The 17,377-nt window shown below is 47.4% G+C and overlaps 1 protein-coding gene across 43 annotated transcripts in view; it reads right to left on the bottom strand.

Annotated features, from left to right (window-relative positions):
- The window catches only part of Rbfox1 (RNA binding fox-1 homolog 1), a 2,023,047-nt gene that overhangs the window by 213,509 nt on the left and 1,792,161 nt on the right, over window positions 1-17,377 (bottom strand). Inside the window, exon 1 of one of the 43 annotated variants that reach the window (XM_040277845.2) lies at window positions 14,853-15,052. The exons of the other annotated variants lie outside the window; for them this stretch is intronic. Within the exon in view, the coding sequence (XP_040133779.2) occupies window positions 14,853-14,894 (42 nt within the window). The 5' untranslated portion in view covers window positions 14,895-15,052. Of the gene's footprint in view, window positions 1-14,852; window positions 15,053-17,377 lie in introns of those variants that run through there. 43 annotated transcript variants of the gene reach the window in all.

The raw sequence follows: 17,377 nt of genomic DNA, 5'->3' as shown, positions 1-17,377 counted from the left end.
CCGAGATACACACTTGATAGATGTTTGTTGTACCTTGAGCACCTGCAGGGTCCCCATCTTTAGGTATCATCAAAAGTCACCGCATGGGCAAAGCCAAGGAGGAGAACGGCGGGGCCAGGCAAGCCTCTTGCACTGAGGATTTCTAAGGGACCAGAGGGGAGCACTTGCTGCTCTGTGAGAGGCTTGGTGGGGGCAGTTTCCTGGGGTGAGGACATCTTACATTCTGAACCGGCTGGCTACAATCACTTGATTTATGGACCTGTCACTACTATTTGATGCTGTATCAACTGCATTTGGAGAAGTTCATTTGATGAGCCCCTTCAACTCTCAAAAGCTCCTCCTAATTATGCAGACCCAGGGCAAATATTGTGATTCCTACTTTCATTGCTTCTAATGGAGCTGGTGGCACGGGGATACCCGAGACCCAGGGGCCTTCAGATTAGTGACAGAGGAGAAGTGGGGTTTCTGCTGCTAACGAGGACTCTACCCAGGCTGAAGTGTATGACATCCTTCTTTTTCCCCCCGTTATGAATTTCCCTCCCACTGTCCATTATCCTATTAATTCTGGCACTAAGACTTCCCTTTATTTAATCCTGCACAGCCTGGACACATGTGAATGCTTGACAAGGGACCAGCCCTTCCATCCCTAGCACCTTCCTCAAAGCCAGCACCCACATCCCTCGTTGGCAAGACAAGACTTCTCCAGGTAGCAAAGAACTCTGCTCTTTCTTCTTCCTCAAGAAAAACTTCAAAACTTGCAAGTCAGCCTCAGCCATCAGGTGGAGTGTTCTTCAGAGGACGCACTGTGGTTATGGATTTGTTGAGACACAGAATTCATTGCAAGTTTTTATGCATAGTAACTGTGTACATTCCCCAAATCCTTTAAGTATAGGCTTCAGAGAAAAAGCCCTCCCAGTCCCATGAGAACATGGTCAGAGGACTCTTCCCAGGACATCTTCATACTTTATAGTGGTTGCCTTGGCTTCCCTTCCCCCATATCTTTAAGTTGCTGACTCTGGACTCGGCTTCTTCAGCTGCCCCTGGCATCCCTCTCTGGAGCCTTTGCTCCTGACTCTACCTTCTCCAATCAGATCATCTCCTACAACCATGACTCTGCACTGACCCCAGATTCTGCACCATTTCAGACCACACCTCGCTTCCTGGACTGCCCTGCAGAAGGAAGGTTAGAATTCAGACAGGCTGCACGGGGAAGTCCTGGAGGAAGACCTGCGTGACTGTAGTCTGCACTACAGCCCCGGCCGATGAGGTCGGTGTTGTGAGACTCATCAAGACTGGTACCCGGGTGTGGACTTGTTTCACTTCAATCAACCGGAACACACCTAATCTACAGAAACCACAGAAAACTCCAACTGCTCCCGATAGGCAGACTGGAAATTTCTCTAGACGATGAATATGTATAGCTTTTGTTTCAACCCAGAGAAAGAGAAAGGAATGACTTGGGAAATTGAGGAATATGAAAATGTTCGTGTTTGTGATCCAACCTTCCCACCCACTGTGGGTTGCTAACTGATTAAAGGTCTTTGGTGGGTCCATCTCTCTGTATTTCAGTGTCCTCACTGATAAGATAAGAACAATGGATCTCTTCTTCGGGGTTTGAGAGATTATTATTATTATTATTTGAGAGATTCAAATAAGATAGACAAACTCAGGATTGGAGGGGAAGGGAGGGGAGAATGGGATTATTAATGTGATAATCATTATTATCCAAAGTACAGGTACGAAGACACGAATCGGTGTGAATATACTGTGTATACAACCAGAGATATGAAAATTGTGCTCTATATGTGTAATAAGAATTGTAATGCCTTCTGCTATCATATATAAATTTAAAAAATTAAAATTAAAAAAAAGAGATAATACACGTGAAATGTTTTCAAGTTTGTGGCACAGAAATATACACAGGAATACATCCATATGTGCGGAAATAGACTGATACATTTTGTTACATTTAAACTTAATAAAAATGGCTCAAAAAATACATTTCCAAGGGACACAGAAATATCTGACAAGGATGCATGTTACACAAACCCAGGTGGTTGGGTTTCATGCCTGGCAAAAATCCGAGGGTCTGAGCTCGACAGTCACCAGTCGGATGCTACACAGAAACCTTATGAGCAGAAAGGGAGGGGGAAGACAGAGCAGGGCAGAGAGCTCTGAAGCCAGAGCTTATTAAATCAATTACATGATTAATGTGAAAGAGAATGTGTGAGATAGAAAAGGGGACAGTAGTTCACTCCGCTGATCAAGCATTTTCTGTGACCTTCTAAGCCACCAGGAAAATTGCCTCTTGGGAGATGAATCAAATTGGAGAAATATATTTGTCGGCAGCTATTTATACTTTAAAAAGTGGGCATCTATGAAATCTCCTGTACCGCTCAATCCCAGAATTGACAGATATCAAAGGCATGGGAACCGTCTCCATGTGAATCAGGAATGACATTGTATCCTTGGTCAGCCTGTTCCCCTACAATGGAAGGGCAAGGACTGTGTCTTTGATAACGAATGGGGAAGCCCAAAGTAAAAAAGGACATTAATTAAAGCAGAGGATGCAGTGTCCCTCGTGGTACACCGTGGAGACACGTGCAAATCCCCGGCTCGACTCCAGTTCCACAAAAGATCGTTCGTCAGGCATAGGCAATGACACTAGTCACCTCCTTGATGGAGTTTTAAGATGAATTCTTCTCAGAGGCCATGAGCCAGGCCCTGACTCAGAAAAAAATAAAATAAAATAAAACAACAACAACAAAAAAAATAAAACTCACCCAGCCACCCTGACCAAATTAGCTGGTCTGATGGGTGAGGGAGGCCAGGGTTTCTATTAGCAACCAGGTCTTTCCTGTTCTGGTTGACAAGATGGACAACCAGCCACCCCTTGTAAAAGATTCATGACCCAACTTTGCACTCTCTGCCGCTTGCTTTCTCATAAAACCAGTGCAAATCCTATCAAAAATTTAGCAGAATCCCTGCCTCATCTGTTTAGGCCTAAAGCTAGTTGCAGGGACAACTCATTAGGGACAGGCTCATTAAAACCAGCCCTTGGGCAAAAGCAGTTTGCGGGGCGCTCATTCTCATTCACCCCCACCTCCCTGCCCAGCCTCCCGGAGCCCTTAGACAGGGGGCTTCTAAGGGTTCTGTACGGTGTGCAGGTCTGTTCGCAGAGTTGCAGGGCCCAGGGTTCCTCAAACGCTGCTCTTTACATCTGCCAGACACCATCTCTGTCTTCTCTTTGGTGAGTGTCAGGAGGGCTGAGCTGGGAGATGGAGGAGCAGCAGCAGGGAGGCTGGCCAGCTTCACAGCGGGCAACGGCTGGGGATAACACCTGGCTTCGGGGCGGTCACAGGAACCCTGAGGACCCCGAGCCTGAGCTCTGGCAGAACAGGGGCCAAAAGGTAAAACCTTCTGGGTCCTATTCACACATCACGCTTGGCTCAGCACTCAGACCCCTGGGCACCTGCAGCCTGAGCAGCCGCCTGCCTAATGGATTCATTACCAGATGTTTTCTGCTATGTGCCAGGGATACCAGTCTCTACATGAACTGGGGGGAAAGCTCACTTGTGCTGAGAGAGAAAAAAAAAAAAACTATTGGAATCTTTAGGCATGGTGGTAAAGAACAGGCAGCCCCGAGACAGATGCAAAAGCACCCAAATTTGCCAGCAGCTCTGGGCAGGTTGGTTTTGGAGGTGAGTCTTGCAAACCCACATGTCAGGGCTGGCTGGTAGAGAGCTAAGCAGGCTGGGCAAGGTCAACAATGAGGTGCAGGGTCTGCCTTAGGTTTGGACTGCAGAGCTCGTGCCTTGCCGAAGGGGGTGGGTGCTACAGCTCTAGACAGAAGCTGAAAGGCTGCAAAGTTGCCCAGGACACCGTCCGATTTTTCACAAGTCAGAAATTTAGATTTTTAGTGAAATCTTTATATTTTTAAATGTCGCCAGCTAATAACCAAAAGGATGCAGAGATACTGTATGGGAGAAACAAAAAAACAAAGATTTCATGTTTACAATATCTGATGTGAAAAAAAAAAGTAACTTGTGAGGGACTCGGTGACTCCTCTTAGTTTTATTATCTGCTTGGTCCCTGGTACATCAAGGAAGCTCGCAGGTCCTTCTTAGCTCTCCTGCAAAGTGAGGGCTGAGGGAACCATCTCTCAGATGCCAGTCCCTTAAAAATAAACCTTATTAGGAAGAGCTTGTAGTTTCCATGAGCATTTAGCTATCTCAGATGGAAGCAATATGCTGATGGCCCCACTATTGCCAAAACCCCTGATGCCAATTCTCCCTAAAACATGGATTACTAACCTAAGGAAACTTCTGGAGGTGAGATCACCAAGTCACATGAAGGCAGCATCAATTCCCTGAGTTGGCCTTAATTTAAAAAAACAGGTTGGTTCCCGACCCACTGAGCAGCTGCCCCAATCCATGTGCTATGTACACCTGTAAGAGGCTGTAGCTGGGCTTGGCCACATTGGACCCTGGAGGCCCCTACAGGTGGGGACTAGATAGGAGGGGATAGAGTTGAAGAGACCAAACTTTGAGTTTCATTTCTCTTCCTTTCTTCCTCCTCCCCAGCCCCAAACACATAAGCTCTAGTTATCAGTATTGCTGGACACATTCCTAGGCCTGAGACTTCCAAGAAAATGTGTGAAGCTAAACATGAATGAATGGATGAACTAGTTAAATAACCCTCTGAATCAATAAGTGAACTTCACACCAGGATCTCTAAATCTTAATTCTCTAGACGTCGAGGATTCCCTGACCCAGCTGAGACCCATCCTACCTGGGTTGGAGATGTAGGAGGGGAGATGAGCTTGGAGAGATTCCTTCCCTAAAATGACTGTCTCACTGTCTACTCCTGTCCCCCTACCTCAACAGCGGGAGAGCAATCTTGCTTCCTCACAGTATTAGTTCACCAAATCCACCTGTCCCGCCCCACCATGCCTCAGCCAGAGCAGGGCAAACCCTCTGCCGTTTATCTCGGGACACCGCCCCGCCACAGTGGCATGGCCTGCCTTACCTTGAATGGCTTGGTTATTTTGTGGGTTAGGAGCACAGGGGCCTTGGCCACCCACCTAGTCCAGGACAACCGTTTCCTATTCGTTTCTCACACGTGACCACTTCTCCCTCCCATCTGTATTACTTCACCTCTTTCACAACCATCCCAATTTGACAAGTGAGAAATCCGTAAATTTGCAGGTGGATGCTCAGGAAAAGACTGTGCATGAGGAAAAGCCACGTCCATTAGCAATGCAGATACAGTCACAGAGAGAAAGCACAGGCATGAAGAGTGCCTTTAAAACTGTGATTGAATCCAGCTAAAATTCATCTCTGGGAAAAACGGTGCAGCGCTGGTCTCAAGACCCTCTGCATTTGAAACATGGATTACGCGTTCTCCTGGTTGCCTTTTTTTTTTTTTTAAGTGGAGGTATTTGCAAATCTCATTTGTGCCAACTTCCAAGGCTTGGGGATGACACGGACAAGGTGGGTAACTCTGGGTTAAAAAGCCTACCCAGACTTGAAGAATACCAAGGGTTCCTTCTCTTTTTAGAGGGATAGAGGCCACTCTCTCCATTCAAAAGGAAAGGGGAGGCTGCAGTTTTGTCTGGTTTCCTAGAACCCGTCAGCCAGGATTCCACAGACTCATGATGTTCTATGAAGGGATGAGCATGAGCATCCAGGGGCTGCCCCTGTGGTCCTACTATGTGCTCAGTACCTTTTGTTTCTTCAACTGGATCCCTGAGCTCAAGGTCTCTCTCCATGTGAAGCCAAGGAGTTATGCAAAGGCATACATGAAGGAGAGGGGACTAGAAGGACAAGGACATCCATTCCCCTGCACTCTGCAGGGGCTTCTCTGTGTGCCCAGAGCGCACGCGCGCACACACACCTTGCACTGGAGACCAAACAAAGTGCAGTGGCTTGGGCTGAACTCCACCCCACCTTGGTGCGACCTGCCCTCATTAAAAATTCTCTACAAACAGGTGCTTCTCACTGGGCTGACTTCTGAAATGGCTTTTCTTTTTATTCCCAGGGACACATCAAGAGCTGAGGGGGGTGGGTTCATGCAGTATAGATCAGTCGGCCATTGACAGCGCATCAGACTTTGACAAGCGGCTTGGCTCGTTGAAAGTCTAGGTCGGGCTTGGGCCCGTCAAGGCTACGCTATTGAATTATTGACAGGCGCTCACCGTGGTGCAAGGGGAGAGAGAACCATAGCCTCAGCTCAATAAAGATGAAATGGAAACCCTCTCTGAAGCTGACTTTAGCACGTTAAAGGAGTTTTAATGGGCTGGTTTAAAATTCAGTAAGAGAATGCATTAGGCTGATTATATTTTCAATGGCTAAATGCAGGCACGCACACAAGTTTGGGATTCTGAAGGGTTTACAAATGAGTGGGGAGCCTGTCAGGATGAATTACCCCCTTCCAAAGGAGAGCAAGCCTGCTCTCAGACACAGTCCTTCTCCTGCCTGCTCCATTCTTCCTTCCGTCCCAGCACAGAGCTGGACTGCAAGTCTGAATGTAATCAAAGGAACCTTCACGGCCATTCTGGCCGCTTTGGCCTCAAAAAACCCAAACCACCGGCTAAAATCCACAGTAGCACTTTCCACCCCTTCACCATCCCATCTGTAACCACCATCTCCATCCCTGGCAAGAGAAAAGCAATTCCCGCGTTAGCACCTCATTAGAGGACACAGGAACTCTCTGTAGCCAAAGTCCTCTGGTTAGCAAATTAATATTAACAATTCTGATTTTCTTATATAATCTTTTCTTCTTTAAATTTCCACCTGCCAAGATTTACTTGTATTTTAATAGCTGATGTCAGACAAGCAGCGTGCGGCAGGTCCCATCTCAGAACTATAATTTTAAATACAATGAGACGTGCATCAACTGTCGCATTGACATGCAGGGAATTATTCCACGTGGACTTTTAAAGTGCATCCTAAAAGCTTCAAAGACCCAGCACATTTTAAAAGAATTTAAATTGATGATCCTAGTGTTTTTTTTTTTTTAAGCAATTTGTCTAATGTGACCCTAAATTCATTTTTTTCCCCCCTGACTTCAATTCCAATGGGTTGCCTCCTGTCAAATTGCAGAAAGGGCCAACCAGCACATCTAAATCTGGGTTCATTTGCCTTCTGCAAGATTATCTTTGCCAGGTCGAGCAGTATAAGTAAATCAAAGATGCTTCTCAGGGCTGCAGGAGTCGACTAATCTCCAGACAAATATTTAGAAGGCAGCTTTGCCTACTCTGGCCTTAATCGTTTCCAACTGATTTGACTTATTCTAATTACAGCCTTTATGTTATAAAAGCCATTTTTATGTTGCCGGGGAGCAGTTTCATTGCAAATACATGAAATTTTGCTGAGTTTCCGTTCCCATGTTGATTATGGAAATGGTACTCTGCAGCTTGCCTCTAATTAGAAAAACACACTGCGTGGAACGTCAACAATTTTTACCATTAATAACGTGCCGACAGCATCCTTTTGTCTCTCTGAACATCCTTTCCCCAGTCTGACACCCGAGAGCCCGGGATTCACTGGGCCAAGGAGCAGGACTCACTTCCCCTGGGGTTTGATGGGCAAGACCCTGCCCCCACCCCATAGTGGAAGCTGCCCGTTTGGAGAAGAAGGATGCTAATTTAATATAACAGAAGAGGGCGGGGGGAGAGCGGCACATTCTAGCACAGCTTGGAGCGCGGCTTTGATGGCATGCTGACGAACTGGGAAAATTCTAGCAGAAGCAAAATGTAAGGCAGATTAAATGGGTCCTACTGCAAGTCTGAGGGTACTGTGTTCTAGCTTCTTGGGGGGTTCTTCTTGGTGTCAGGAGATGGCACAAGACATTGAGAGGATGCCAGCCAGGACGCGGAGCACTTTTCTAGATGAGATGACATCCTGGACCTGGAGTCAGAGCTCAGCCTCATGTGCCTCTCCAGGGCTTGATAGAGAGGAAAGAAAGAGTCCCTGAACCTCACCCGGCCTCTTTTTCTTCATCTCTAAGATGGGACGGCCCATGGCTGCCTGGCTGGGCTGTTAAACTAGTGAACGCAACACAGTGCCCCTGCATTTGAGGATACGTATTCAGCCAGCAGTTAGGGAGCATGAGCTAATACCTTGACCTTTGAACAGGCAATTGCACTTCCTGTGAAATGCATGACATGAAGTCTGACACAGACATTCAAATGTGCTGGTTCAAGTTCACCTACCCTATACCATTACCTGTCTTTGTAAATAAAGTTTTACTGGCACTAACTCACACTCCTCCATCTAAGCATGTCTGTGGCTGCATTCACACACAAACAGCACAGTTGGCAGAGATGGCACAAAGTCTGGAATAGCGAAGATCTGGTCCCTTGGCCTGAGACAAGGAATCCTGCACCCTGAAGGGGCTGCTTCCCCAGCCTCAGGGGCCCCGCTGCACCCATTAGTTGGATTCACAAAAGCACCCCTCTCTGGGCCTCAGGTCCTAGTTTCTGACTACCAAGATGGACTGAGTTGGAGATGAGCCTTTGCTGAGGATGCCATTCATGCAGAGATCCCTCACCCTGCCCCCCACCCCAGAATCCCAAAGTCCATCTTTCTCCCAAGATTCTAACCCACCTTGGGAGCCACGGCCCCCTTTTAAAACAAGAACCCAAATGAGGAGGCATCACCATGCTGCCTGTGAGCCTCATTTCTGCCCCAGGTAAAGGCCCCAGACGGGCCTCCAGGATTGGTTCCCAGGCCAGCCTCTGATCTGGCCTTGGCTTCCAGGACCAATGCCCTGCAGACCTCCTGTTGGGGTCTAGGGACTCATCTGACCCACTGCTGGAATGACAGCCCCTGCACAGTGGGAAAGTATAGGAAAAGCCAGGGGAGGGGAAAGGGGGCTTGGAGCCACCAGCTGCCACTGGTGGGAGGCAGAGGAATTCACGAGGGTGGCCTCCATGAAAGTCACCTTGGTGTCAACTAGAAAGGAGCCCTGCAGAGATGGTGGGAACAGGGCGGTGAGGAAGGGTCTCCCACACAGACTGACTCCTGTGGCAACTGGGTGCTCTGAACAGAAGGCGGACTTCCTTCTGTTCTGCCGCTTGCTGATGGCCTTTGGCCTGTTCCCAGGTCCAGTTTGTCACACATGCATCACTGAAGACTTGCAATGACCCAGCCCTGTGGTGACCTCTCTTACAAGTTAGGAAGCTGAGGTGGAAGCAGGTCATGCGACTGGCACCCCAGCATCCAGCTGACCAGGGGGCCAGGGTTCAAATGTGGACCCTGGTCCCAGAACTCCAGGTCCAGAGCCCTCCACACCATGCTGCCGGCTGGTAACGAGACATAGAAGGGCTGGATGCCATTTTTGATTCATGGGGGACATTGTTGTGAGACATTGTCTACAGTGAGAAGTTGCAGCTTTGACTTCGAAAATGAATAAACAACCAAAAAATGGTCACACATCCCCCAGGTGGAATGGCTATGGGCAGAGACGTGAGGCTGGAATATTTACAGTGACCGAATAATATTTATTCAAAAATATTTCAATGGGCTAGATTAACGACAGCCTCATTTGGCTGGATTATAGCTTTAGAGGAAGGAACATAGAATTCATTCATGCAGTCAAGTTCTTTTGAGCACCAACCCTTTGTGAAGAATCGTGTCAGGCACTGAGTAAAACTAGGATGACAAAAGGCTGCTGGCCCAGAGAGGCCCAGGTGTGACGAGACAAGGTAAGAAAACAGGGTAGCCCATTCCACAGGGCAGAGTTCTGTGTGTTGTGTGCACCGATAAATTCTCTGGCTTCTAGAGAGTCTCACACATAGTACACTGTCATCATTATTAATTGGATTAATGGAAGAAAGAAGAATTAAAGCCAGGGTCTGGGGAAACGCAGAAGTGTCTGGCCAATGAGCAGTGGTCATCCTTTTTCCAAAGCGAAGGGAATGGTGCTCTGTGCACATTGTGCTGCGTCCACAGTGGTTACCTGGCAGCTCCAGTGAGGCCCTCTCTTCCTTTCTTTATCCACTTTGTGACTATTTCCTGCTCACCTGTTACCCAGTGAGCCATAAGTAGGATCTGAGGGCAAGAGCAGGACAAAATAGGGGTCCTCCTGGCCTCCTGGAGCTCATTAGAGAGGAAGAGAAAAGTTCAATGCACGTCAAGTCTCTGCACACCACTGCCTCATTACAGGAGCAGAAGGCGCTGGGGGGAGAAGCAAAGGGGCAGGGCAGGGCTGCTGAGATGCACTGTCCAGAGAGCACTTCTGGGAGGACTGTGCAGATGGCGGGGGAAGGAAGGAGAGGCAGCCACTGGTGCAAAGCCCTGGGGATCCCAGAGAAAAGCCAGGCCTGCTGGGGGTGAGTGAGCAGGGCAGGAGCAGCCAGAGGGGATGGGGCATTGCCTGTGCCCACTGGAAGAGCTCCCCTCTGCTGGCTCCAGGCCCCAGGATAAAGCTCATCACATCAGCACCAGCAGATGCCACTTCCCTTCCCTATAGTTCCTGAGCGATGCACATCCACCACCGATTTCCTGCATCAGGTCAGCATCCCGCCAGTGTGAATGCCTCCCAACAAAGAACATAAAACAGTCCTCTGCTGGACCGAATTTCTGCAGCATTCCAGGATGTGCCGTGCACTTTCTTACTGCCCGAGAGGGCGGTAGTGGTGTTGCTCTTACTATTACCACTGCTGCTATCACCATCATTATTATTTTGGCCATTGTAAAGGTGGGTAAGACTGAGTCTCAGAGGAAGCCAGTTGCTTTCAAGGAAAAAACAAAAATCAAACCTGCATATATGGTTTTTGACCTTCAAACGCAGGTTAACCCATTTGAACATGTGGTGTTTAACATTAGACATTTGTTCTCATAACCGACAAGACTTTGCCACTTCAATAAAAAATCCACTCTGCAGTCACTGTGTGCGGGGCACGATCTTGGGTCCTGGGTGTTAGAGAAACACAATGAACAGAAAGGATGCCTGGCTAGAAAGAGAGAAATGAACACCATTGCCACAAGATGGATTCATCATGCAAGTGCCCACAGAAAACCGCAGTAATTCAAATTGGAGTGAAGGACACATGCAACTGGGTCTTCAAGAGGAGGCGACACTTGGATAACCACTTAAAACAGGGGCAAAAACTCTCCAAAGGAGAAAAAGGAGGGAGAAAGTTCCTAGACTGTAAACAGACATTGGTTTTAGGAGCTCCTTTTAAGTCCAAGAACAGTTAAATTATGAAAAGTCTTAGAAGTCAGTTCCGATGGGAATTTTGTCCTGAAGATAATGGGGAGCCACACATGGCTGCTAAGCAAGAGGGTGGAGGATACAGTCCACATTTAGCAAATGCTCAGCCTGTCGAACTTCACTAGGGCTTCTCCAGGTAAGATTCTCAGACCAGCAGAATCAGCATCTCTTTGGGATTTGTTAGAATGCAAATTCTGGGGGCGGGGGGCATTCTAGACCCAATGAATCCAAAACCCATACTCTGCATGCCTCTGTCCAGGCCTGCAGCTTGGCCTCAGCTGACTGGGCCTCACTCTGCCTTCTCACTGGAGATGTGGTCCTGCTGCTGTTCTCGGATCTCTCTGAGGATGGGGGAACAGAGGCAGCATACCCTTTTCTTGGTGTCAATCCACAAGGCCAAGTCGACCCTCCAGCAGAGTGCACGCCCAACCTTGTTGGGAGAGACCCTCTCTGGGTGCGTTTACCAGCCTTCCCCCTCTCCTTTCTGGCCTTCCAATTGTGCAGGAAGCCACTGCTTCTCAGACCCTCCTGCCGCCGCTTGCAAACTATCATTAGCTAAGAGTGGGGCGAAGGCATCCAGAGGCAGTGAGCTAATGGGAAAACAGGCGGACTCAACTCAGCAGCCTGTGCCGAGGGTGCCCCCCGAGCTGTGTGTTAAGTGGGGACTGGCAACTCCCCTCTAATGACCTCCTGTTAGCGGCAACTATAGGCAAATTGCTAGCGAGGATTAAGTGGGGAGACGATGCCAGGATCACTGTCAAGCAGAAAAAAAGACTCAATTTGTAAAGCAATCATGACTCAGTAATCATTCTTCACAGCCCTGTTCGCCTTGGGAAGGTGTGGACCCAGCCCAGGCCAGGGTACCCCAGACCTACCCGCGCAGGTTTGCCTTGAGCATATTAAAATGATTGCTCCCGTCAATGAGATAGGCCTCGCTATTAATAGAGCTTTGCCTCAGTGGGTCTCTCCCGACTTCCCAGGCCCAGATGTCGCCTTGAACAAATGAACAAGAATGTGCAGAAACAATTGATCTGAGCTCATGAATACAGCCAGTTTGTGTAAACACAGAGAATCCCAGGAAGCTCCATGGGGGAATAAGATACATTTTCTTTATCTCTGTTTGCATAATATCCATGTGAAATAGACACAAAGTAACAAGGTGGTATTTTAAGAACTGTTATACAACAGTGTGTGCATGTGTGTGTGTCTGGGGGGGTGGGTGTTGCTGGAAAGAAGATTGTCTTGGCCCAGTTCAAGAGAGGATGTCTTGAAAGGGAGGAAGGATCTTTTCCAAATGGATGAAGCTTTTGACCAATGAGGTGAACTGCTATTTTCAAAGTGCATTCTCAAGGCTGAACAACTTTCTCATTTTCAGATATTTATCTGGTAAAGTTTGGAAACAGAATGGAAGAGACGAATCCCCGTCCTCTCTGGAGACAGATTTCCAAAAAACTTTGGGACAAAACAGGGAGAGGGACAGAAATAAGCTGATATTTAAAGTTGGAACATGACTCATTCAGATATAAATGTAATTTTAAGTCCTTCAAAGAAGGGCTCTTCTCCTTTGAAATTTCTCAGATATAAGCAGGTTTTTTAGGAGTTTCCTATTAGAGGATTAGCTGAAGAGAGAGAAGAAGGGAGAGGAAGGAGGAAATGAAAAAGAAGAGAAAGAAGGCAGAACTCGGCAAAAGCCACTTTCACTATTTATTATCTCTCAAGTCTTAGTTTCTCCCATGGCAGGTTTATAGAAAGTCCTTGCGAAAAATAAAAATTCAAACCCCAATTCTCTCATTCAAACGAAGTATCATGCAATGTTCGAATTCTAGCATGCCGTACCAAAATACACTTTGAGTCACAATTTTACTTTCTTTAAATGTCCAAATCAGATTATTTCTCAACAGTATACAAGTTTTCCCTGAAAAAAAAATATTTAAAAAAAAACCCACAAAAATTAGCACTTGCTGTAGGCAGTACACTGAGATTTTTTTAAAGTTCTTTTTATTTCAAAATAATCATCATTATGTGTGCTGTCGCTAGCACCTCTACCTCAAATAGCATTCTTCTTTGTGCCCAAACTTCCAAGTATCTGGTTAGTTTTGGAACATAATGTTTTGTGTGTTTCTCTCCAATTTTACCCCATGAGTGGTCAAAAAACCACACTTTTTATCCCCAGAGGGAAATCCAGAACCTCAAGAAAAATTCACTGGAGACTCAAGGTGATGGTCTGGCGGCTCCTGTGAGGACGGCTCACTTGTTTATATTTGTGGGATGAAGCCAGAGCCCAAGCCACATCTCCTATTACATGGCCCTTCATGGCTTTATTATGGCAGGTGCTAATTAACAGAAGAAAGGAACACATGGTCAGCAGGTCCTCTGTGGGCAGGTGGGATGGAGACAGGATGAGTGACCATATTTGATACAATAAATTTGAGTGTAAATTATATTAATAAATGCGATGGTTGCTTCATTTGTTCGTGTTTTCCCAAAATTAAAAAAAAAATAGCAAAAACCTATTATTACAGGAGTCCCTCTACCCTGGCATAATTCTTTTCCCCCCTCAAAATCCACTACTTAAAAATCTCCCAATGCTTTAAACACACACACAGAGAGACTCCGAAGAAACCAAAGGGAATAATCAGCTTGCAAGATTTTTCCTGCCTTGTGCTTAAGTTGCATAAATAAAGAGAACAATTACTGTCAGATCCCTTTAGTTCTTCATCCCATTAGTTTCTTGGTACTTCAAGGTAATCTTTTTTTTTTTTTTTTTTTTTTTTAAGAACTGCTTGGAATTAAAAGATTGACTTCAGCGAGGTGGACAGCGGGTGGAGACAACTTGGGTGAACAAGGCCTGTCCTCCCCCCCGCCCTTCTGCTGTCTAATTATGCTGATTTCCAGGAGGGTGGGGAGGTTCGAAGCCCAGGAAGGAGTCCTTCAAGACAGATGCAGAGACCCAGGGAAGGAAGGTGCAGACTGAAGAGAGGGGAAGGAAACGCTCTGCCTGTTCCTTCGGCTCCTTTTATAGCTCCCAGACACATGAGCTGGCCAGCGAATCAAACCCAGAGTCCCCCAGATCACATGCACCAGAGAAACAGCACCAGCCGCAGCTGCCAATGTCCTTCTGCGCCCACGTTTGGCGAGAAACACTCCTTCCCGGGAGCCTGAAGGCATGCCTGGCAAATCAGGGGTACAGATGGTGACGACAGAAGTTTTGATGCAAAGTGTCCCCAATTCCCAAGGTACTCCAGGAGCCCCCAAGTCTGCCCCCGACTTCATCCCACCAAGCCGCCATCAGCTGAGGCTCTGGCACCCCGAGTATCTTTTAGGACCAAAGCCATGCAATTACCTGCCATTCCTGCCTTGTCTTTCTCTTTCTGTTTTGCAAAGTGCACTGTGTCCAGAACCGGGAAGAGGAGATGTGATCAGTGAACTGCAGCAGCTGAGGGCGTGGGGGGGGGGCAGTTCCTCCGTGAACTGGTCTTGGTTTGGGGGTCCCTCCTAACAGAAGGCCGAGGCCGTGCTCAAAAGAAAACAGGGCTCCAACTCCCTAGGAGCCAGCTCTTTCCCTTCTCTCTCCCCCCCCCCTCTCTCCAGCTTCTAGAGACAGCATCCCCTGTGGGAAGAAAGGAACTCACCCCAGGTGTGAAGCCAGCAGCACGAGGTTGGCGGCCGGGCATCAGGGTGAGGTGCTAGTGGTTAGCTCCATGGGCTAAGGGGTGGGCCCGGGGTGGGGGGGGGAGAGGAATGGAGGGGCTTGGCAAGAGGCAGAAGAAGGAAAAGCATCAGGAAGATGTGCAGAGGGGAAAAAGACAAACAAAACAAACAGAGGCAGAGGGGATGGGAAATTAATAATCCAACAAGCAGGTTCCCTCCGTGTTATTAATCACACTGCCTCGCCCGGGCTGCAGAGGCGCCGAGCTGCACATGGGAGGGGAGGGGTTTGGACACCATTGGTTGCCTCTGCTCAGTCCTATGCATCTCAGCCAATCCTCCCCGTGCCTTGAGGTACAGATAGATCAGGGCTGCAGTTACAAACGTTGCAAGATGAAAAATCGTGCTCGGTGGGTAAGGCATGGCTCCGTCCAGTTAATGCACTATAAACTTTATTTGAGCTGACTCCTCATTTGATCCCCCTGTGACGGGGTCAGGGAGCGCAAGCAATTCCACCCCAAATCATGCCATAATCGAATTGCTGCCTATTTCCCGAACCTATAATGAAAAAGGCAACCGAAATAATGCAGGTAATGTTGGCGGCCTCCCTTGCCTGTCGGACATCATTACCTCCGCCTGCTGCCGCCATTTCCCCCTCTCTAACAATGAATATATTTCACAGCCCACTTGCTCTCCCGTGTGGGTGGCACGGTGTAGACACCTACATGATAGGGAAGGAAATCTAAAACAATAAGCCTGCTCTAGAGCACCGTGCCCAGCAGCCCCCTGGCGGGAGAGGCAATTTGATCAAAGCGCTTCTTACTCGTGTGTACACACATGCATACAGACACGTGTGTGTGAAGACACGCACATGGAAATACGGTGTGGTCCAGGGGCACAGGCCCGGCTAACACCAACTCCATTTCTCTTTGTCTCTTTAAGTCCTGGCTCCCGTCACCTGCAGCATTAATAACTGGGAGTGGAACTCCTTCATCACTCAGATGCTCAGGGAGTTTGATCCTATTTTCTCCCTCTGAATAAAATGAGATAGATGTGGCTTTAGGGACCAGGATGAGATAAAATAACATGCCTACACTCCCTACCTGGAAATGTCTTTTAAGTGCCCGCTTCCCCTTCAAAAAAGCTTTCAAAAATCAACACCCTCTCTTTACATGCCCTTAAAAAAAAAAAAAAATAGAATTCAGCATCCCATGATATTTTGCTTCTTGGAAAAGTGCTGACAGCGGCTGGATGCAGTGGCATAGAAAGCCGGAGCCACAAAAGGCACAACGTGGAGTTTTATCTGTGTGGCTGCCCTTTGGGGGAGGCCATCTCCAGGCCAGCAGAGATGTGGCACAGGACGCCCAGGGTGCCGCAGATAGGGAAGCTGCGCCTGACCTCGCACCCTGGGGGCTTCCGGCCCTGTGTTTTATTTCTCCAACTGTAGGTTCGATTCACTCAGAGCCGAAACTGTAAGACATCAGACTCCTGCCTTAGAAAACAGGGCTGCACCTGGCCATGTTGCTGCTAGTGCGGCCAGTACCCCCAGACACTGGGACGGTGATCGAACCCTGGGAATGTGGGTACTCACAGAGGCATGAGTGCAAGCCCCCAGTAAGTGGGGGAGAAAAAAAAAACTACAAATACATGTAGTGTGAGACTCATAAATAGGAGACACTTCAAATCAGAAATAATGAATGTCCAATAGAAATATTTTCTCACACATCAATTACAACACAGATCCCCCACCAGTTTTCCTCAGTTCATTTTTATTCTCTGTGTTTTTTTTTTTTAAACACAGGATCTATACTCCATATTTTTTTTATTACACATAACTTTCCTGGTCAATAAACTCATCTTCCCTGTCTTGGCCCTCACTCTCACAAGGAAAACCAGCCTCAGAAACCTCAGAGCCGCGACAACAGGCAACAGTCAGGAGAGCTGGTCAGGTGAAGGCCTGGGTCTCCCCTTTGGGGTGTGTCAGCCTCGTGGAAGGCAGGACTACATTTTTTTTGTTTGTTTTTTTACTAAGATACAGAGAGTACATGCTGATGCACATGGACAAAGTAGAATTCTTTGAAACACTCAGCACTATGGGCTATGGAGAACAGATCTTATAAGGAAAAAAAAAATCAATATAAAGAAAAAAATGTTCTAGACGTAATTGAAGTCATACATTTGTACACGACTTCTGCTATATGCCCAATTACTGCTATTTATCAAAGAGTAGACAACATTGAAACTGGCAGCATGAAAAACAAATTTTACTAAGTCAGAGGGGGAAAAAAATCATCAGAAAGAAAAGAAAAAAAAAGATACAAATAATAAATAATTCAATATTCTCGAGGAAAGCTCTGGCGGAAAAGGCCTGGTTGATTCAAACATCAGACATGGGTCCTGACAAGAGACGTATCGATTCAGACCATTCTATCATCATTATTCCAGCCGGAGCCCGTCACAAAAGCTTCTCTCTTTGCTCCTGTTTTTATTGCTGTAACTACCAACCTCC

This window comes from Ictidomys tridecemlineatus, chromosome 10, assembly GCF_052094955.1.
Source record: "Ictidomys tridecemlineatus isolate mIctTri1 chromosome 10, mIctTri1.hap1, whole genome shotgun sequence".
In the NCBI taxonomy this organism is placed as follows: domain Eukaryota; kingdom Metazoa; phylum Chordata; class Mammalia; order Rodentia; family Sciuridae; genus Ictidomys; species Ictidomys tridecemlineatus.
This window is presented reverse-complemented; position numbering and strand designations above follow the sequence as displayed.